The sequence below is a fragment of the Arachis hypogaea genome, chromosome 14, assembly GCF_003086295.3.
Source record: "Arachis hypogaea cultivar Tifrunner chromosome 14, arahy.Tifrunner.gnm2.J5K5, whole genome shotgun sequence".
Classification (NCBI taxonomy): Eukaryota; Viridiplantae; Streptophyta; class Magnoliopsida; order Fabales; family Fabaceae; genus Arachis; species Arachis hypogaea.
This window is the reverse complement of record NC_092049.1, coordinates 23,326,617-23,349,426: the sequence shown is the minus strand read 5'-3', so window position 1 is coordinate 23,349,426 and position 22,810 is coordinate 23,326,617. Positions and strand designations below refer to the sequence as shown.

The window sequence follows — 22,810 nt, the reverse complement described above, 5'->3', positions numbered from 1 at the left end:
GAGTGAAAGGTTCAGGATGAGGTCAGAGCGGGCCTGTAAAGTGTGCTGGTAATGGATGGAGGCTGTGAAGTGTAAGGGATAGTGGGGATGATGGTGATGATAGATAATGTGACATCTAATGTGAGTGGTTCTGATAGTTACAATGGAAAGAGAAAAATAAAGAAAATGATGACGATGATAATGAACATTAGGGGTAGAACTAGAAAAAAAATTGACTGATTATTGACCATCAAAAAATTAACAACAAAAACAAAATTGAAATTTATTAAAATTTTAAGGATAAAATTAAAATAAATTAAATATTAAGAATATTTTTAAATTTTTTTAAAAACATTATAGATAAAAAAATATATTTATTTTTTTAATAATATAAAAATAAAATATTAATCTAAAGTTTTAAGTAATATTAATAAAAAAATATTGGCTCTTAATATTTTTCTTTTACATTTCCACTAATAGTACATAAAGAATACTTTTGTCTGGCTTAAAAATATTCTTACAATAAAAAGTTGAATACATTATGTCGCACCATAATGAAAATTGCAAAACTATGAATAGAAGTATTGGCAAAAAGGCAAATGCGGAAATGAAAATTGGGACTCGATTTGAGTCATAGTAGTAAGTAATAAAGAAGGCACTTGCAAATGTTACCATCATGCTTGTTATTGAGGAGAACAACGCCACCAATAATCCAAATATGAGCTTCAAGGGCAGTGACTTGTAGAAATCAGACTCAGCATAACGCGAAACAAGAATGGACAAGAATATTAATATTGCAGCTGTTGATGAGATAAACGCAACTGCATCTGAGATTGCAAACACCAAGAATGGTGGCTTTTTCAAGTAGTTTGGTTTCCCTGATTTATCATCGAGACCGCCTGGTATGGTTATTGAAGCAGCAAACACCCCTGTTGCAATGACAGTTGAAATCAGCATACAATTTTGGGCTGTGCTTTTCATCCAAGATTCCGCATCGTTTCTCAACTCAGCGTGCTCTCTTCTGAACAATTCACTAGCAGTTCTTTCTTCAGAGTTTTTCAGTGGTGACATTATTTTCTGGACCTCCTATTAATGCCATTGCCTCATGAGGCCACAAAATGTGTATCCAAATGTTAATAACTAAAAAAATACGAACAACAAATAAATTTTTAAAAAATTTAAAAACGTAATAAAAATAATTAGATATTAAATATAATTTAAAAAATAAAAATTAACTTTTGATATAATTTTTTATAAATATTACTAGAAAAATAAAAATTTTTTATTCTTAAAATTTAATAATTTTATACTAAATGAATTTTTTTAAAAAAAAATATTGTGAATGATTATTTTTTTTAAAAATAAAAAAAATTTATAAACTGCTCATACCCTGACCCAATGATAAGGCCCAGATCTAAATGAAAGGCCCAATCCAAAGGATTGAGCCTCGCCCTACACCGACCTTCTCCCTATGAAGTCGGTTCTTACCACAACTTACCCTAAAGAAGTCGGGGACGAGGATTAGCTTGTAGATAAGCACTCAGTCAAATGAGTAACTGCCCCTAAAATCTCTCTACTCACTTCCAGGAGCCATATCTCAACTTTCCTAAGATAAAGGGACGGTTATCCACCTTAAATGGCGGAACTACTCCAACGGTGGTTATGGGTTCACCACTATAAATACCCTTAAATTCCTCAGGTATCTCATAAGTCCAATACTCTCTAGACCTGTTTTGCTCCCTTTGCTGACTTTGGCATCGGAGTGTCTTTGCAGGTACCACCCCCCATTCTCTCACACTGAAGTCGGACGGGGATCTTAGGTCACTAACCCATTCGGATACTTCCTCATTCAGACGATTGGGCCAGCTAAACTAATCCAACCCATTAATCTCCGGTTACCCATCGTAACATTGGCGCTGTTGCCGGAGACCCGAGAGATCAACCAGTAATGGCGGACATGTCACCGGAAGACGGTCATGTGGCGTCGGATTCTGAACAAGAGAATCTAGATACCGGAAACAATGACGCAGACTTAGCCCTTCACCAGGGAACCAGCGACTAACATAGGGAAGGCACCTCCGGATTTAAAAATCCGAAGACGAACTCCTCGGAGGGGCGTGAATCGGAAAAGGATGGACCACCCCATGCAACTAAACTAATGGGACTAGTCCATGGCTACCAAGGTCGCTTGGAACAGCTGGAACAGGAGCGGGAGCGACAAAGGGAGATAGAGAAGAACCTAAGAGAGGAGATGGAACGACGAAAAGAGTTAGAGGAAAAACTCTTAAAGTTAGAATCCTCCCTCAAAGGTCGGAACTCCCGTGGCGATCGAGAAGAGTCACCTCCAGGAGGGGAGGACCCTTTTAGCGAGGACATAATGAGGGCAAGAGTTCCAAGAAACTTTAAAAGCCCTGATATGGACCTCTATGATGGAACCACAGATCCAAAGCATCATTTAAGCAATTTCAAAAGTCGGATGTATCTGGCTGATGCTTCTGATGCGACGCGTTGCAAAGCTTTCCCGACCACCTTATCGAAAGCAGCGATGAAGTGGTTTGATAGCCTCCCTCCAAGATCGATCACCAGCTTTGAGGACCTCTCAAGAAAGTTTCTAATGAGGTTCTCCATTCAGAAGGATAAAGTAAAGCATGCACCGAGCCTCCTGGGAATAAAGCAGGAGGTCGGAGAACCTCTACGGGACTATATGGAAAGGTTCAACAAAGCCTGCTTAGAGATTCAAGACCTGTCCACCGAGGCAGTCATTATGGGGCTGGTAAATGGGCTTAGAGAAGGTCCCTTCTCACAGTCCATATCAAAAAGGCACCCCACCTCCTTAAGTGATGTACAAGAAAGAGCTGAAAAGTACATCAACATGGAGGAAAATGCCAGACTGAGAGAGTCGAGTTGGTGACCTGGGCACCTTCCCTCGATAAAAAAGAGGGAGAGGGAGCCCAAAAAGAAAGAAGACCTCGGTCTCGACAGACCCCGAAAATATCACTCTTATACTCCTCTAAAAGTTTCTATAGTGGATGTATACAGAGAAATTTGCAATACTAAAAGGCTGCCGCCTCCCAGGCCTATTAAAAACAAAAGAGGGGGAAGTCACGGCGAATACTGTGAGTACCATAAGATATATGGTCACTCAACAAACGATTGTTACGACCTTAAAAATGTGATAGAAAAGTTGGCCAGAGAAGGCCGACTTGACCGATATCTCATAGAAAGATCGGACTATCATGGGAAGAGAAAGCGAGATGACACAGATAGAAGAGACCCACCATCGCAGACTCCGGAGAGACATATACATATGATCTTCGGCGGATTCGCGGGAGGGGGACTCACTAAGTCCTCTCGCAAGAGACACCTCAAGCGAGTCTACTAGGTCAGAAGCGAATCATCCGACCTTCCTACAATCTCATTTACAAGGGAAGATGGGCAAGGAGTAATCCCTGGACACGACGATCCAGTGGTGATAACCATGATCCTAGCCAATGCCCATCTCCACAGAACCCTAGTAGATCAAGGAAGTTCGGCAAACATCCTTTTCAAGCCTGCGTTCGACAAACTAGGGTTGGATAAAAAGGAGTTAAGAGCCTACCCCGACACCTTGTATGGGCTAGGCGACACGCCAATAAAACCACTGGGATTTCTACCCCTCCACACTACCTTCGGAAAGGGGGAAAAATCTAAAACTCTGAGCATAGACTTTATAGTCATCGACGTAGGGTTAGCATATAATGCCCTAATCGGCAGAGCTACCCTAAATCGACTTAGAGCGGTGGTGTCTACTCCCCATCTCTGCATGAAATTTCCGACACCAGCGGGGATAGCAACGGTGAGGGGGGACCAGAAATTGGCAAGAAAGTGCTACAATGAAAGCCTGAACCTGAGGGGAAAGAGCAAAGAAGTCAACACCATAGAGCTCGGCGGTGCAAGGGCCAAAGAAGAGTTGCGACCACAGCCAGGAGGAAAAACTGAGGAAATACAGGTCGGCAAAGAGGAAGGAAAAAATACCAACATAGGAGCCAACCTAGGGGAAACCCTGAAGTAAAGGTTGACCAAGCTCCTAAGAGACAATTCTGACCTCTTCACCTGGAAAGCCTCCGACATGCCCGGGATAGATCCCGAGCTTATGTCCCACAAGCTCTCGGTATATCCGGGATCCCGACCTATACAACAGCGGAGGCGCAAGCTCGGCCCAGAACGAGCCCTAGCGGTGGAGGAGCAAGTACAGGCACTCCTAGAAGCCGGCTTCATCAGAGAAGTTAAATATCCAACATGGCTAGCAAATGTAGTGCTAGTCAAGAAGCAAAACGGCAAATGGAGGATGTGTGTCGACTACACCGACTTAAATAAGGCATGTCCCAAAGACCCTTATCCACTCCCAAGTATTGACACTCTAGTAGACTCTAGCTCGGGATATCAATACTTGTCGTTCATGGATGCCTACTCGGGATATAACCAAATCCCGATGTATGAGCCAGACCAGGAAAAAACATCGTTCATCACGCCCAGAGCAAATTTTTGCTACGTGGTCATGCCATTTGGATTAAAAAATGCAGGAGCCACATATCAAATGCTGATGAACAAGGTGTTCGCTCCCCACCTCGGGAGTTTAATGAAAGTCTACGTAGACGACATGCTAGTAAAAACCAAGGAAGAAGTCGACCTCCTGACAGACCTCTCGCAAGTCTTCGACACCATAAGGTTACACGGGATGAGGCTAAATCCCGCAAAGTGTACCTTCGCAGTGGAGGCCGAAAAATTCCTAGGGTTCATGCTGACGCAAAGAGGGATCGAAGCAAAAGCCGATAAGTGTCAAGCTATACTGGAAATGAAGAGCCCGACTTGCTTAAGAGAGGTTCAACAGCTAAACGGCCGACTTGCGGCCCTCTCTAGGTTCTTGGCAGGATCAACATTAAAATCCCTTTCACTGTTCTTTTTATTAAGAAAGGGATGCCAGTTTGAATGGACTCCGGAATGCGAAGAAGCGTTCCAGGAGTTCAAAAGGTTCTTGAGCCAACCTCCAATCCTAACCCGACCTCAAGTTGGGAAAGATCTCGTCCTATACTTGTCTGTAGCAGACAAAGCTGTCGCATCAGCCCTGATAAGGGAGGATGAGGTTGGACAGCATCCAGTGTACTTCATCAGCAAAGTTCTACAAGGCCCCGAACTAAGGTACCACAAGCTGGAGAAGTTTGCTTACTCCTTAGTAATAGCCTCATGGAGGCTACGGCCTTATTTTCAAGCTCATACGATAAGAGTCCAAACGAACTAACCCATGAAGCAAATCCTCCAAAAGACGGATGTTGCAGGGAGAATGGTTCAATGGGCAATAGAGCTCTCCGAGTTCGACTTGAAGTATGAAACTCGGACAGTAATTAAAGCCCAATGCCTCACCGACTTCATAGCAGAGTACGCAGGAGACCAAGAGGAAAAGCCAACTACATGGGAACTCTATGTAGATGGATCCTCAAACAAGACAGGAAGCGGTGCAGGCATAATACTGGTGGATGAAAGGGAAACTCAAATAGAGGTATCCCTCAAATTTGAATTCCCAGCTTCAAATAATCAAGCAGAATATGAAGCCCTGATTGCAGGATTGAAGCTGGCAGAAGAAGTCGGTGCAACAAAAGTGATGATATATAACGACTCTCAAGTAGTAACCTCCCAGATAAATAGAGAGTATCAGGCCAAAGACCCAAACATGAAAAGATACCTGGAAAAAACTCTGGAATACCTCGGGCACTTTGCGAAAACCGAGGTTAAGCATATAACTCGGGATCTCAATAGCAGAGCAGACGCCCTCTCCAAGTTAGCAAGTACTAAGCCAGGAGGGAATAATAGAAGCCTGATCCAGGAAACTCTCCAAGAGCCCTCTGTGGTGAAAGCAGAGGACAAACAAGATGTCCTTGAGGTATCCGGGCTAAACCTCGGATGGATGAATCCCTTGGCCGAATACCTAAAATTTGACATCCTCCCCAAAGAGGAAAAAGAGGCTAAGAAAATCCGGAGGGAAGCACAATATTACACTCTGGTGAAAAATATCCTTTATAAAAGAGGAATATCAACGCCATTGTTGAAGTGCGTACCGACCTCAAGGACCACTGAAGTGCTGGAGGAGGTCCATAATGGGATCTGTGGAAACTATCTCGGAGCCAGGTTGCTAGCCAGGAAAGTAATCCGAGTTGGATTCTACTGGCCGACCTTGCAGAAAGATACCACAGAGTTTGTGAAAAAATGCCAACCATACCAAATGCATGCAAATTTCCACATGGCTCCCCCCGAGGAGCTCATTAGTATAACTTCTCCATGGCCCTTCACAAAATGGGGAATGGATTTGTTAGGTCCTTTTCCCCAGGCGCCAGGACAAGTCAAATACTTAATCGTGGGAATAGATTACTTCACAAAGTGGATAGAAGCAGAACCATTAGCCACCATCACAGCCCAAAGAAGTCGGAGGTTCCTCTACAAAAATATCATCACGAGGTATGGGATACCTTACTCCATCACCACAGATAATGGAACCCAGTTCACCGACTCTACCTTTAGAAGCCTAGTGGCCAGTATGAAGATCAAACACCAGTTCACCTCAGTGGAACATCCACAGGCAAATGGACAAGCCGAGGAAGCCAACAAAGTCATATTGGCAGGGCTAAAGAAAAGGCTACAAGATGCAAAAGGAGCCTGGACAGAAGAGCTTCCCCAGGTGTTGTGGGCTTACCGGACGATGCCCCAATCTGCCACTGGAGAAACACCCTTCCGACTTGTCTATGGTGTAGAAGCTATGATACCAGTGGAAATCAGAGAGCAAAGTCCAAGGGTAATTTTTTCCATGATGAAATCGGAAACATACAAGGGCACAAAGTGGAGCTTGAATTGCTCCCCGAAGTCCGAGAGCAAGCCCAGATAAGAGAAGCAGCATTGAAACAAAGGATGACTACCAGGTACAACAAAAAAGTCATTCGAAGGAGTTTTACTCCAAACGATTTGGTCTTGATCAGAAACGACATTGGAGTCAACAAATCGGGGGAAGGAAAGCTCGCTGCTAATTGGAAAGGACCATACACAATTAATGAGGTCTTAGGGAAAGGTTATTATAAGGTGACCGACCTAAACAGCACCGAATTACCAAGGTCATGGCATGCTTGTAACATGAAAAGGTACTATAGTTAAAAGCGAACTCTACTCCCTGATGTACTCTTTTCCCAACTTCACGATTTTTTTCCCAAAAATCAAAGGGTTTTTTCTGAAGAAGGGTTTTTAACGAGGCATCAAAGTAGAGACTAAGGGAGAATGGATTATTAAAAACCCTTAGTAGCATTAAAGTACCTTCCCAAATAAATAAAGATCTTTTTACAATATCTCTTATAAATTCCTTCTCGTTTGTCTTTCTTTCTACGAAACGCGCCGACTTAAGCTCGACAAAACGTGAAAATCCCATGAACCGACCTAGGTGGTCGTCAGGATAAAACGACGAGGTACAAGTCGGCGTAAAGAGGTTATAAAAGTTGATCGTGAGAAACTCGAAAAGATTCCGACTCATAAGTCGAAATGAAAACCCGAGAAACAAAGAAAACACATCGCGAAAATAACCTAAGTCATAGGAACTCAATGAATCAAAAAATTGAGTATGAGGAATACCAAAAAGAGATCGAAAAACCTATCAAAAAGCCAAAAGACTGTCCTAAGTCCTTAAAGTTAAAAGACTCAAAAGGACAGACAGCCAAGAAAAGGTTTCAAAAAGATCAAAGGGGATTTTTCAAAAACCAACATCAGAAAAGCATGCACACAAAAAGGTAACTTAGACCCTTATCCAAAAAAGGGTATTTCTTGTTAACTTAAACCCTTATCCAAAAAAGGGTATTTTATTTACGGCCTTAAAAGGCCAAGGAAAATGTCAGCAAACCACCACCACATAGAAACTAATAAGTTTAAAAAAGAGGGGACCCACAGGCCGGGCCCCCGTATAGCCAACAAATTTTTCAGAGAACATCACCACCAGAATCAGGAAGAGTAGACGGATCACCACCAGAGTCAGGAAGAGTAGTCGGAGCGCCATCAGGACCAGGGAGAGAAGTATCCATAGGAGATGGAGAAGAGGTACTCGGAGCCTTCGAAGAACTCGGAGCGTCCCTTGATCGGGGAGGGGACTCAATTATTCTCTGCCCCCGAGTCTTTAAATCTGACTCGGTGACATACTTGGGAGAGGAAGGAGGATAGACTATCGTCCCATCAATGACAACCTTGTCAGGATCCAAGGGAGATAGATCCAGGTCGGGAGCAAGAACTCCGACCTGCTCCTTAAAAATCCTCCAGGCTTCCTGATGAGCGGATAATTTATACGCTTTTTGACATTGTTTTTAGTATGTTTTTAGTAGGATCTAGTTACTTTTAGGGATGTTTTCATTAGTTTTTATGTTAAATTCACATTTCTGGACTTTACTATGAGTTTGTGTGTTTTTCTGTAATTTCAGGTATTTTCTGGCTGAAATTGAGGGACTTGAGCAGAAATCAGATTCAGAGGTTGAAAAAGGACTGCTGATGCTGTTGGATTCTGACCTCCCTGCACTCAAAGTGGATTTTCTGGAGCTACAGAACTCGAAATGGCGCGCTTCCAATTGAGTTGGAAAGTAGACATCCAGGGCTTTCCAGCAATATATTATAGTCCATACTTTGGCCAATAATTGACGACGTAAACTGGCGTTCAACGCCAGCCTTCTGCCCAAATCTGGCGTCCAGCGCCAGAAAAGGATCCAAAACCAGAGTTGAACGCCCAAACTGGCACAAAAACTGGCGTTCAACTCCACAAATGGCCTCTGCACGTGCAACACTTAAGCTCAGCCCAAACACACACCAAGTGGGCCCCGGAAGTGGATTTATGCATCAATTACTTACTCATGTAAACCCTAGTGACTAGTTTATTATAAATAGGACCTTTTACTATTGTATGAGGCATCTTTGATCAGTTATATGCTATCTTAGATCACAATAGGGGGCTGGCCATCTCGGCCATGCCTGGACCTTCACTTATGTATTTTCATACGGTAGAGTTTCTACACTCCATAGATTAAGGTGTGGAGCTCTGCTGTTCCTCAAAGATTAATGCAAAGTACTACTGTTTTCTACTCAATTCTTCTTATTTCGCTTCTAAGATATCCATTCGCACCCAAGAACGTTATGAAGGTGATGATTATGTGTGACGCTCATCATCCTTCTCCCTTATGAACGCGTGCCTGACAAACACTTCCGTTCTACATGAAATAAGCTAGAATGAATATCTCTTAGATCTCTTAACCGGAATCTTCGTGGCGTAAGCTAGAATGATGGCGGCATTCAAGAGAATCCGGAAAGTCTAAACCTTGTCTGTGGTATTCCGAGTAGGATTCAATGATTGAATGACTGTGACGAGCTCCTAACTCGCGATTGCAGGGCGTTAGTGACATACGCAAAAGGATAGTAAATCCTATTCCAGCATGATCGAGAACCGACAGATGAATAGCCGTGCCGTGACAGGGTGCGTGAGCATATTATTCACTGAGAGGATAAGATGAAGCCATTGACAAGGGTGATGCCTCCAGACGATTAGCCGTGCCGTGACAGGGCATTGGATCATTTTCCCGTGAGATGACCGAAAGTAGCCATTGACAGTGGTGATGTATCACATAAAGCCAGCCATGGAAAGGAGTAAGACTGATTGGATGAAGATAGCAGGAAAGCAGAGGTTCAGAGGAACGAAAAGCATCTCCATTCGCTTATCTGAAATTCCTACCAATGAATTACATAAGTATCTCTATCCCTATTTTATTATATAATATTCGAAAACACCATTATCACTTTATATCTGCCTGACTGAGATTTACAAGGTGACCATAGCTTGCTTCATACCAACAATCTCCGTGGGATTCGACCCTTACTCACGTAAGGTATTACTTGGACGACCCAGTGCACCTGCTGGTTAGTTGTATCGAAGTTGTGACAATTATGAATTAAGATCAGAGCACCAAGCTTTGGAGCCATTACCAGGATTTGTTCGAGCCTGGAGATCACAATTTCGTGCACCAAGTTTTTGGCGCCGTTGCCGGGGATTGTTTGAGTTTGGACAACTGACGGCTCATCTTGTTGCTCAGATTAGGTAATTTTCTTTTCGTTTTCTTTTCAAAAATTTTTCAAAAATATTTTCAAAATTTTCTCTTTTGTTTTCGAAAAATATAAACATGTTTTCAAAAATTTGATTCAAGATTTTTAAGAATGAATTCTAGTGTTTCATGAAGCATGTGAAGTCTGGCTGGCTGTAAAGCCATGTCTAAATTCTTTTGGACTGAGGCTTGCAATTTGTTATCAAAGAACAATATACTCTCGTGTTAAAGACTAAAGCTTGGCTGGCCATTGGCCATGTCTAGTGTTTTGGACTGGAGCTTTCTTTGAAAGCTTGGCTGGCTAGTGAGCCATGTCTAATTCCTGGACTGAAGCTTTAGACTAACATGGCAAGATTCCTGGAATTCATATTAAAAATTTTGGAATCCTTATTTTTTCTTTTTTTCATATAATTTTCGAAAAAAAAAAATACAAAAAAAATTATAAAATCATAAAAATCAAAAATATTTTTCTGCTTCTTGTTTGAGTCTTGAGTCATGTTATAAGTTTGGTGTCAATTGCATGTGCATCTAGCATTTTTCGAAATTTTCATGCATTCATAGTGTTCTTCATGATCTTCAAGTTGTTCTTGGTAAGTCTTCTTGTTTGATCTTGATGATTTTTTGTTTTGTGTCTTTTCATGTTTATCATATGCATTCTTGAATTCTTAGTGCATAAGCATTAAAGAATTCTAAGTTTGGTGTCTTGCATGTTTTCTTTGCATTAAAAATTTTTCAAAAATATGTTCTTGATGTTCATCATGAAATTCAAGGTGTTCTTGGTGTTCATCTTGACATTCATAGCATTCTTGCATGCATTCATTGTTTTGATCTAAAAATTTCATGCATTGCATAATTTTCATGTTTTTCATAAAAAATTCAAAAATAAAAAAAATATCTTTCCTCTTTTCTCTCATCAAATTCAAAAATTTGGATTGACTTTTTCAAAAATTTTTAAAATCAAATTGTTTCTCATGAGTCAAATCAAATTTTCAATTTGAAAATCTTATCTTTTTCAAAATCTTTTTCAAAAATCAAATCTTTTTCAAAATTCTTAGTTATTTTCGAAAATTTCAAAAATATTTTTCAAAAATCTTTTTCTTATTTTTATACCAAATTTTCGAAAATAACATAATCAATTAATGTTTTGATTCAAAAATTTGAAGTTTGTTACTTGCTTGTTAAGAAAGATTCAAACTTTAAATTCTAGAATCATATCTTGTGATTTCTTATGAATCAAGTCATTAATTGTGATTTTAAAAAATCAAATCTTTTTTAAAACTAATTTTATCATATCTTTTCAAAAATATCTTCTTATCTTATCTTTTTCAAAAAATATCTTTTCAAATATCTTTCCTAACCTCCTAACTTCTTATCTTTTCAAAATTTGTTTCAACTAACTAACTAACTTTTTGTTTGTTTCTTAACTTTTTCAAAACTACTTTCTAAAATATCTTCTTATCTTATCTTTTTCAAAAATATCTTTTCAAAATATCTTTTCTAACTTCCTAACTTCTTATCTTTTCAAAATTTGTTTCAACTAACTAACTAACTTTTTGTTTGTTTCTTAACTTTTTCAAAACTACCTAACTAACTTTTTCTCTCTAATTTTCGAAAATATCTACCCTCTTTTTCAAAAATTTCTTCTTAATTAACTAATTATTTTTATTTTTATTTTTTGAATTCAAAAATTTTCGAAAAAAATACTAACCTTTTTCAAAAACTATTTTCAAAAATCACTAACTCTTTTTCAAAATAATTTTCGAAAATTATCCCTCCCCCATCTCATTCTATTTATTCATTCATATCCTAACATCTCATTTCACCTCCTTCCATCCTCACAGTTGTGTTTCTTCCATTATATTACATTCTTTATCTCCCCCTTTTCTTCCACTCACACAGGGATCCCTATACTGTTATAAAGGATCTCTATTATTATTATTATTTTTCTGTGCCTTCTTCTTTGTCATATGAGCAGGAGCAAGGATAAGAACATTCTTGTGAAAGTAGATCCAGAACCTGAAAGGACTCTGAAGAGAAAATTGAGAGAAGCTAAAATACAACAATCCAGAGATAACCCTTCAGAAATTTTCGAACAGGCAGAAGAGATGGTAGCCGAAAATAATAATAATATAAGGAAGATGCTTGGTGACTTTACTGCACCTAATTCCAATTTACATGGAAGAAGCATCTCCATTCCTGCCATTGGAGCAAACAATTTTGAGCTGAAACCTCAATTAGTTTCTCTGATGCAGCAGAACTGCAAGTTTCATGGACTTCCATCTGAAGATCCTTTTCAGTTCTTAACTGAATTCTTGCAAATATGTGATACTGTTAAGACTAATGGAGTAGATCCTGAAGTCTACAGGCTCATGCTTTTCCCTTTTGTTGTAAGAGACAGAGCTAGATTATGGTTGGATTCTCAACCTAAAGACAGCCTGAACTCTTGGGATAAGCTGGTCACGGCTTTCTTAGCCAAGTACTTTCCTCCTCAAAAGCTGAGCAAGCTTAGAGCTGATGTTCAAACCTTCAGACAGAAAGAAGGTGAATCCCTCTATGAAGCTTGGGAAAGATACAAACAGTTGACCAAAAAGTGTCCTTCTGACATGCTTTCAGAATGGACCATCCTGGATATATTCTATGATGGTTTATCTGAGTTATCAAAGATGTCATTGGATACTTCTACAGGTGGATCCATTCACCTAAGGAAAACGCCTGCAGAAGCTCAAGAACTCATTGACATGGTTGCTAATAACCAGTTCATGTACACTTCTGAAAGGAATCCTGTGAATAATGGGACGCCTATGAAGAAGGGAGTTCTTGAAATTGATACTCTGAATGCCATATTGGCTCAGAATAAAATATTGACTCAGCAAGTCAATATGATCTCTCAGAGTCTGCATGGAATGCAAGCTGCATCCAACAGTACTCAAGAGGCATCTTCTGAAGCAGAAGCCTATGATCCTGAGAACCCTGCAATAGCAGAGGTAAATTACTTAGGTGAACCTTATGGAAACACCTATAACTCAACATCGAGAAATCATCCAAATTTCTCATGGAAGGATCAAAAGCCCCAACAAGGCTTTAATAATGGTGGAAGAAACAGGTTTAGCAATAGCAAACCTTTTTCATCATCAACTCAGCAACAGACAGAGAACTCTGAACAAAATACTTCTAATTTAGCAAATCTAGTCTCTGATCTATCTAAGGCCACTGTAAGTTTCATGGATGAAACAAGATCTTCCATTAGAAATCTGGAAGCACAAGTGGGCCAGCTGAGTAAAAGGATCACTGAAACCCCTCCTAGTACTCTCCCAAGCAATACAGAAGAGAACCCAAAAGGAGAGTGCAAGGCCATTGACATAAGTGCCATGGCCGAACCTGAGAGGAGAGGAGAGGACGTGAATCCCAAGGAGGAAGACCTCCTGGGACGTCCAGTGATCAATAAGAAGCTTCCCTCTGAGGAACCAAAGGACTCTGAGGCTCATCTAGAGACCATAGAGATTCCATTGAACCTCCTTATACCCTTCATGAGCTCTGATGAGTATTCCTCTTCTGAAGAGAATGAGGATGTTACTGAAGAGCAAACTGCCAAGTTTCTTGGTGCAATCATGAAGCTGAATGCCAAATTATTTGGCATTGATGCTTGGGAAGTTGAACTTCCCTTGTTCATCAATGAACTAAGTGATCTGGATCAACTGACATTGCCTCAGAAGAGACAGGATCCTGGAAAGTTCATAATCCCTTGTACCATAGGCACCATGATCTTTAAGGCTCTGTGTGACCTTGGTTCAGGGATAAACCTCATGCCCCTCTCTGTAATAGAGAAACTGGGAATCTATGGGGTGCAAGCTGCTAAAATCTCACTAGAGATGGCAGACAGCTCAAGAAAACAGGCTTATGGACAAGTAGAAGATGTATTAGTAAAGGTTGAGGGCCTTTACATACCTACTGATTTCATAGTCCTGGATACTAGAAAGGAAGAGGATGAATCCATCATCCTAGGAAGACCTTTCCTGGCCACAGCAAGAGCTGTGATTGATGTTGACAGAGGTGAAATATTCCTTCAATGGAATGAGAACTCCCTTGTATTCAAAACTCAAGGATCCCCCTCTGCAACCATGGAGAGGAAGCAGGAAAAGCTTCTCTCCCAGCAGAGTCAACCAGAGCCCCTACAGTCAAACTCTAAGTTTGGTGTTGGGAGGCCACAACCAAACTCTAAGTTTGGTGTTGAACTCCCATATCCAAACTCTAAGTTTGGTGTTGGAGAGTCTCAACAAAGCTCTGCACATCTGTGAGGCTCCATGAGAGCCCACTGTCAAGCTATTGACATTAAAGAAGCGCTTGTTGGGAGGCAACCCAATGTTTATCTAATTCTTATTTTTATTGTTTTTCATGTTTTCTTAGGTTCATGATCATGTGGAGTCACAAAATAAATATAAAAATTGAAAACGGAATCAAAAATAGCAGAAGAAAAATCACACCCTGGAGGAGCATCTGTCTGGCGTTCAAACGCCAGAACAGAGCATAGTTCTGGCGCTGAACGCCCAGAATGGGAGCATCCTGGCGCTGAACGCCCAGAACAAGCATGGTTCTGGCGTTCAACGCCAGAAATGGCAGCAAAGGGGCGTTGAACGCCCAAAATGGGCACCAACCTGGCGCTGAACGCCCAGAGTTGTGTGCAAGGGCATTTTGCATGCCTAAATTGGTGCAGGGATGTAAATGCCTTGACACCCCAAGATCTGTGGACCCCACAGGATCCCCACCTACCTTCACTCACTCTCTTCTCTCTTCTCAATCATCCTCTATTCCCAATAAACACTCATCCCTTCTGTCTTCCATTTACCACTCACACCCATACACCCACTTACCTTCAAAAATTCAACATCTCTTCCTCACCCAATCCCACCCATATGGCCGAATACACACAGCCATCCATCTCCTCCATATCCTCTTCTTCTTCTATTCTTTCTTCTTTTGCTCGAGGGCGAGCAACATTCTAAGTTTGGTGTGGTAAAAGCATAGCTTTTTTGTTTTTCCATAACCATTGATGGCACCTAAGGCCAGAGAAACCTCTAGAAAGAGGAAAGGGAAGACAAAAGCTTCCATCAAGGGTCTATAGCTCAGTGGTAGAACATTTGACTGCAAATCAAGAGATCCCTGAGATACCTCAGGGGATACATTTTCTTCCACACAATTATTGGAAGCAACTAAAGGGTGGAACATCAAGAGCACTCCATCATCCTTCATGAAATCAGAGAAGATCTAAAAGCAATGAAGGAGGAGCAGCAAAGACAAGGAAGAGACATAGAAGAGCTCAAGGACATCATTAAGGTGGACTCATTCCTTGTTCTTACTTTCTCTGTTTTTCATTTTCTATGTTATGTGCTTATCTATATTTGTGTCTTCATTACATGATCATTAGTAGTAGTAACTATGTCTTAAAGTTATGAATGTCCTATGAATCCATCACCTCTCTTAAATAAAAACTGTTTTAATTCAAAAGAACAAGAAGTACATGAGTTTCGAATTTATCCTTGAACTTAGTTTAATTATATTGATGTGGTGACAATGCTTCCTGTTTTCTGAATGTATGCTTGAACAGTGCATATGTCTTTTGAAGTTGTTGTTTAAGAATGTTAAATATGTTGGCTCTTGAAAGAATGATGACTAGGAGACATGTTATTTGATAATCTGAAAAATCATAAAAATGATTCTTGAAGCAAGAAAAAGCAGCAAAGAACAAAGCTTGCAGAGAAAAAAAATAGGCGAAAAAAAATAGAAAGAAAAAGAAAAAGCAAGCAGAAAAAGCCAAAGCTCTTAAAACCAAGAGGCAAGAGCAAAAAGCCAATAACCCTTAAAACCAAAAGGCAAGGGCAAATAAAAAGGATCCCAAGGCTTTGAGCATCAGTGGATAGGAGGGCCTAAAGGAATAAAATCCTGGTCTAAGCGGCTAAACCAAGCTGTCCCTAACCATGTGCTTGTGGCGTGTAGGTGTCAAGTGAAAACTTGAGACTGAGCGGTTAAAGTCAAGGTCCAAAGCAAAAAAAGAGTGTGCTTAAGAACCCTGGACACCTCTAATTGGGGACTTTAGCAAAGCTGAGTCACAATCTGAATAGGTTCACCCAATTATGTGTCTGTGGCATTTATGTATCCGGTGGTAATACTGGAAAACAAAGTGCTTAGGGCCACGGCCAAGACTCATAAAGAAGCTGTGTTCAAGAATCATCATACTGAACTAGGAGAGTCAATAACACTATTCGAAATCTGAGGTTCCTATAGATGCCAATCATTCTAAACCTTAATGGATAAAGTGAGATGCCAAAACTATTCAAGAGGCAAAAAAGCTATAAGTCCCGCTCATATGATTGAAGCTCTGTTTCATTGATAGTTTGGAATTTATAGTATATTATCTTCTTTTTATCCTATTTGATTTTTAGTTGCTTGGGGACAAGCAACAATTTAAGTTTGGTGTTGTGATGAGCGGATAATTTATACGCTTTTTGACATTGTTTTTAGTATGTTTTTAGTAGGATCTAGTTACTTTTAGGGATGTTTTCATTAGTTTTTATGTTAAATTCACATTTTTGGACTTTACTATGAGTTTGTGTGTTTTTCTGTGATTTCAGGTATTTTCTGGCTGAAATTGAGGGACTTGAGCAGAAATCAGATTCAGAGGTTGAAAAATGACTGCTGATGCTGTTGGATTCTGACCTCCCTGCACTCAAAGTGGATTTTCTGGAGCTACAGAACTCGAAAGGGCGCGCTTCCAATTGCGTTGGAAAGTAGACATCCAGGGCTTTCCAGCAATATATAATAGTCCATACTTTGGCCAAGAATTGACGACGTAAACTGGCGTTCAACGCCAGCCTTCTGCCCAAATCTGGCGTCCAGTGCCAGAAAAGGATCCAAAACCAGAGTTGAACGCCCAAACTGGCACAAAAACTGGCGTTCAACTCCACAAATGGCCTCTGCACGTGCAACACTTAAGCTCAGCCCAAACACACACCAAGTGGGCCCCGGAAGTGGATTTATGCATCAATTACTTACTCATGTAAACCCTAGTGACTAGTTTATTATAAATAGGACCTTTTACTATTGTATTAGGCATCTTTGATCAGTTATATGCTATCTTAGATCACAATAGGGGGCTGGCCATCTCGGCCATGCCTGGACCTTCACTTATGTATTTTCATACGGTAGAGTTTCTACACTCCATAGATTAAGGTGTGGAGCTCTGCTGTTCCTCAAAGATTAATGCAAAGTACTACTGTTTTCTACTCAATTCTTCTTATTTCGCTTCTAAGATATCCATTCGCACCCAAGAACGTTATGAAGGTGATGATTATGTGTGACGCTCATCATCCTTCACCCTTATGAACGCGTGCCTGACAAACACTTCCGTTCTACATGAAATAAGCTAGAATGAATATCTCTTAGATCTCTTAACCGGAATCTTCGTGGCGTAAGCTAGAATGATGGCGGCATTCAAGAGAATCCGGAAAGTCTAAACCTTGTCTGTGGTATTCCGAGTAGGATTCAATGATTGAATGACTGTGACGAGCTCCTAACTCGCGATTGCAGGGCGTTAGTGACAGACGCAAAAGGATAGTAAATCCTATTCCAGCATGATCGAGAACCGACAGATGAATAGCCGTGCCGTGACAGGGTGCGTGAGCATATTATTCACTGAGAGGATAAGATGAAGCCATTGACAAGGGTGATGCCTCCAGACGATTAGCCGTGCCGTGACAGGGCATTGGATCATTTTCCCGTGAGATGACCGAAAGTAGCCATTGACAGTGGTGATGTATCACATAAAGCCAGCCATGGAAAGGAGTAAGACTGATTGGATGAAGATAGCAGGAAAGCAGAGGTTCAGAGGAACGAAAAGCATCTCCATTCGCTTATCTGAAATTCCTACCAATGAATTACATAAGTATCTCTATCCCTATTTTATTATATAATATTCGAAAACACCATTATCACTTTATATCTGCCTGACTGAGATTTACAAGGTGACCATAGCTTGCTTCATACCAACAATCTCCGTGGGATTCGACCCTTACTCACGTAAGGTATTACTTGGACGACCCAGTGCACTTGCTGGTTAGTTGTATCGAAGTTGTGACAATTATGAATTAAGATCAGAGCACCAAGCTTTGGAGCCATTACCAGGATTTGTTCGAGCCTGGAGATCACAATTTCGTGCACCACTTCCTCGGCCCCGTCGGCAATGGAGTCCTCCAACTCGGCATAAGCATTCCTAGCATTCAACAAGTCCTTCCTCACCTCTACAAGATCCGTGAACAGGCTCGAATAATTCTCCTGCGCCTTCAACCTTAGGCCCTCCTCCATGTTACACTGAGCCTGCAACTTCTTTTCCCTCTCCTGGAGGCCATCCCTCTCTTCCTTCAATTTGGCGACCTCTTCCCTCAGAAACTTCTCCTGCCCTTGATATAAGAGAGGCCTCCCCTCCAACTCTTCAACCCTCGAGGTTGAACCCAGAGAGCTAAGAGGAGTTTTCTCAAACATATCAAGGAACTTTGTACAAACCCCCGCCGCCCTGATACTCTCCTGAGCCAGAATAGTGAGGTGGTTCCAAACAGAAACATCATCCATACCTATACGGGTATGAGGATAGATGTATTTCCGGACAAACTGAGGTGCATCCACCTTAGCCTCACCTTCAAAAGAAGAGCTAGACTCTAAAGTCTTGCGCTTCTTCTTCTCTGGTTCAGGGGAAGATTGGGGGGGACGGGACGGCTGAGAAGAAGCCGAGGAGGAAATAACGATAGGTCGGGAAGGGGTCCCTAAATTTTGGGAAGAAGGGGGAGGAGGAAGAAGAGGAGAGCTAGTTACCCTGGCGCCGCCAGTCCTGGCACGGGACCTTGCCTTGGCCTCCTGGACTCTCTGGTAAGACTCTCTAGAATTCTTCTTCACCATCTCTGTAAAAAACAATTAGTAGTCAGAAAAACAAGTCGGAGGAAACGAAGTCGGAAAACATAAACAAATCAAAGACTACCTAATTGTGTTTGGACGAAAGTCGGACCCCCCTGGAGAAATTTTTTGGTATCCAAATAGGGAGCCTCCCCCACACTTCTCGGAGGAACCCCACAATGGATGCCTCCACTTCATCCAAGTCATCCAAACCATATTTCTCACAGGGGGAGGCCTCCAACCAGTACAGAGGAAAGCGAGGAGAAGATCTCTCATCCAAGAAAAAGGGGTGGTGACCCTCTACGGCTTGAACTTTGAAAAAGTAACTCTTGAAGTCATGAAAAGATTCATCAAAAAGGGTGAAGACTCTCCGACCTTGTATAGCTCGGAAAGACACCCATTGTTGCTTGTTATTTTTCCCACTAAAGGGCTTGGTCATATGAAAAAGGAAAAAAAAATCCTCAAGGAAGTCGGAAAGTCTAAAGCGTGGCTGATAAACTGGTAGATTTTCAGAAAACCCCAGGAATTGGGGTGAAGTTGGTTAGGAGCAACACGGCAGTGACGCAAGACAGCCATTTCGAAGTTAGAAAATGGAAGAAAAACACCCAAACGGGTCACCATGCTCTCATACATGTAGAAGAAATGAGGGGCCGTCTCAGTAGCCCTCCCGAAGCAAACCCGGTCTTCCGGACCCGGGACCACCAATTCATACTTCGGCTCATCCTCCTCAGAAGTACAAATTCTGTGGTGAGTGCGAAGATTGGTAATAAATTCGATATCAACCAAATGTTCCTCTCCTAAAATAGTGACATCGACCCATTGAGCAAGAGTTTCTATGGAAGACATTTTTCTTTTCCTAAAAAGGATTAGTGAGACCTACAAAGGAAAAAAGAAAAAGATCAAGAACATGGTCTCTAAGGGGCATGGAATCAAACAGACGCCTACAAGTCTCTCTCTAAAAAAGTAAAAGCATGCAAACAGAAGCATTTCATAAAAGAGAAGAGGAAAAAAATGACTAACCTTTGTCTGGAAAGAAGGTAGAGGAAGATGAAAGCCTTCAAACAAAGAACGCCCCACGAACAGATAAGAAGGAAATTTGAAAAAACGCAGAAACGAAACAACGAAAGAGAGGGAAAGTATTTTTAAACACGTTAGGGGCATAATGGTAAAAACGGAAGCCGTCATTAATGGGCGCACCGTTACCAAGGCAATTAATCCCTACGCGAACCTCTAACAGACGCGACGTTTAATTAGACGTAACTGTGAAAATCAAAAGTCACAAAAGATCACGTCGGTTCCCTCACAGGTCGGCTACGACCCCGAGTAGAATACTCGAACCCAAGTCTCAAAAGAAATTGGGCTCGAGTAGGGGCACTGTTCATACCCTGGCCCAATGATAAGGCCCAGGTCCAAATGAAAGGCCCAATCCAAAGGATTGAACCTCACCCTACACCGACCTTCTCCCTATGAAGTCGGTTCTTACCATGACTTACCCTAAAGAAGTCTGGGACGAGGATTAGCTGGCAGATAAGCACTCAGTCAAATGAGTAACTGCCCCTAAAATCTCTCTACCCACTTCCAGGAGCCATATCTCAACTTCCCTAAGATAAAGGGACGGTTATCCACCTTAAATGGCGGAACTACTCCAACGGTGGTTATGGGTTCACCACTATAAATACCCTTAAATTCCTCAGGTATCTCATAAGCCCAATACTCTCTAGACCTGTTTTGCTCCCTTTGCTGACTTTGGCATCGGAGTGTCTTTGCAGGTATCACCCCCCATTCTCTCACACTGAAGTCGGACGGGAACCTTGGGTCACTAACCCATTCGGATACTTCCTCATTCAGACGATTGGGCCAGCCAAACTAATTCAACCCATTAATCTCCAATTACCCATCGTAACAAAAACTAAATTCTGTTATGATTTGTTGTGTATATCTTTTAAATAGTTATTCATATATTATTATAAAAAATTTTATCAAATATATGTCGTTCATTAAATACAAATTTTTTTATTTATAAAAAATAAAATAATTATTGATTATACTTGTCACACTTTAAAATCATTCAAAAATTTATTTACGTTTGTGTCTTTAAGAGTTATCTTTTTGAATAACATAAATTTTAAAATATCATTTCAGTAGTTTAGCTAGGCTGTCACAAAATAAAATTGCGAAAAATACTCATAAATGTTTTAACTTACTAATACCTTGAACCATACTAACTGAAGGCACATTTGGAGAGCTGCTCCAGATACCAATTCAAGTTGACTTTCCGGTGCTCTTTTTGCAGCCAAATGCAACAGAGTATTTCCTTCTGTGTCCGTCATAGTTGCTATGATGTCCTTTTGAGATCCAATCTCTTGAATGAGACTGTAGATGCTTGCATGGAGATTCGTAACTGCTACGTGAATTATAGTTTGGTCTCTGCTATCCATTTCCAATATCAAGCTTGGATACGCATTAATAAGCTCTGATAAGAATCCAAAGTTACCAACTTTTGCAGCATCAAATAACAAATGAGAAGGGTTTCTTATGAATTCGAATATCTCATTTTTTGAAGAACTCTTGAAGATAAACGTCTGCCACAGAAATTTAACTAGCTGAAAAATCACTTGTCGCTTCATGCCTGTGATATAAAGTGATGTTGTTCAAAATAACAACATTCGTAAAACAACACTGGAACCTATGTATCTACATTGTCGTAATTAAATTGTCAATGTTTATAAGGATTTACCAGGGTTGAATAATGGGGTCTTGGTGTTCTAAACCTTGACAACAAGATTCCAAGGAGCTTCTAGCTAATAGATGCAGAGCTGTTTCTTCGTTCTCGTCCCTTGTAAAAGCTATTTGGTTTTCTTTCGCCATTTTTAAGGCTAAACCTGCAAAATTATTGATGAATTTTGAAAATTCAAATGCAATTTTACGACCACGGATTTTTTAAAAAAAAAATGACATCAGCAAAGAATTAAAAAAAATGAAAATAAGCACTTTATAATTAAAAAATCTACTTACTTAGAAGTTCAGATTTTAAATTAATATAATTTCACTTCTTTTTTCGCCTTCTAATACGTAATTAAAAGCTTATATTTTTGTCTTCAGAAACTCATAAAACAAGTTTTAAAAGTAAATTATTAAAATTTGAGCACCAATAAACCTAACTTGATATCTATTATAAATTGGGTGAGTTAGTTTAACAAAATTAATCAACGATCCATCTATTTTGATTGGCGTGCAAATATTTCATTGTAAAAGTGATAATTTATTCTTTTAATTATATTAGATATACACTAAAATTAATCATTAAAATCAACTATTAGTATAAAATACATATTAAAATATAAAATATGTATTAAAAATAAATTAAATTATATATATTTATACATAAATATATAATAGCTTATTTTTTGTGTGTATTAAAGATATACTTATTTATGTTACCTCTTCTAATCAATTTAAATTTTTAGGAAAAATAATATCATGACATAGTATTAGAGCATAAGATAAATAAAATAAGAAAAGAATGTCTATATAAAAATCAAACAAACAAAAAAACCTCTTATTTAAAAGAGCATATTAAAGATATAACTATTCATATTATTTTTTTCAATGGACTTAAACTTTAGAAGAAATAGTATCATAATTGTGTGTACATTATATTTTTGTTATTTTTTATTAATAAAAAAGAGTAAAAGACTGTGTACTCCAAAAATTAACTACACACTTTTCAATACTTGTCTTCTAAGATATATTTT

General features: G+C 40.1%; 1 protein-coding gene and 1 non-coding gene across 2 annotated transcripts; both read right to left on the bottom strand.

The window, feature by feature from the left end:
- Nucleotides 1-424: 424 nt before the first annotated feature.
- Nucleotides 425-21,923, bottom strand: LOC112742420 (uncharacterized). Its single transcript, XM_025791655.2, has 3 exons — nt 21,827-21,923; nt 21,266-21,684; nt 425-1,065 (listed from the first exon to the last, which is right to left on the bottom strand). The coding sequence occupies exons 1-3, from the start codon at nt 21,921-21,923 to the stop codon at nt 442-444; spliced, it is 1,140 nt and encodes a 379-aa protein (XP_025647440.2). The 3' UTR covers nt 425-441.
- LOC112745387 (small nucleolar RNA R71) lies at nt 12,620-12,727 on the bottom strand. The gene has a single exon (XR_003173319.1). It is a non-coding gene; the product is annotated as a small nucleolar RNA R71 (small nucleolar RNA).
- Nucleotides 21,924-22,810: the final 887 nt, after the last annotated feature.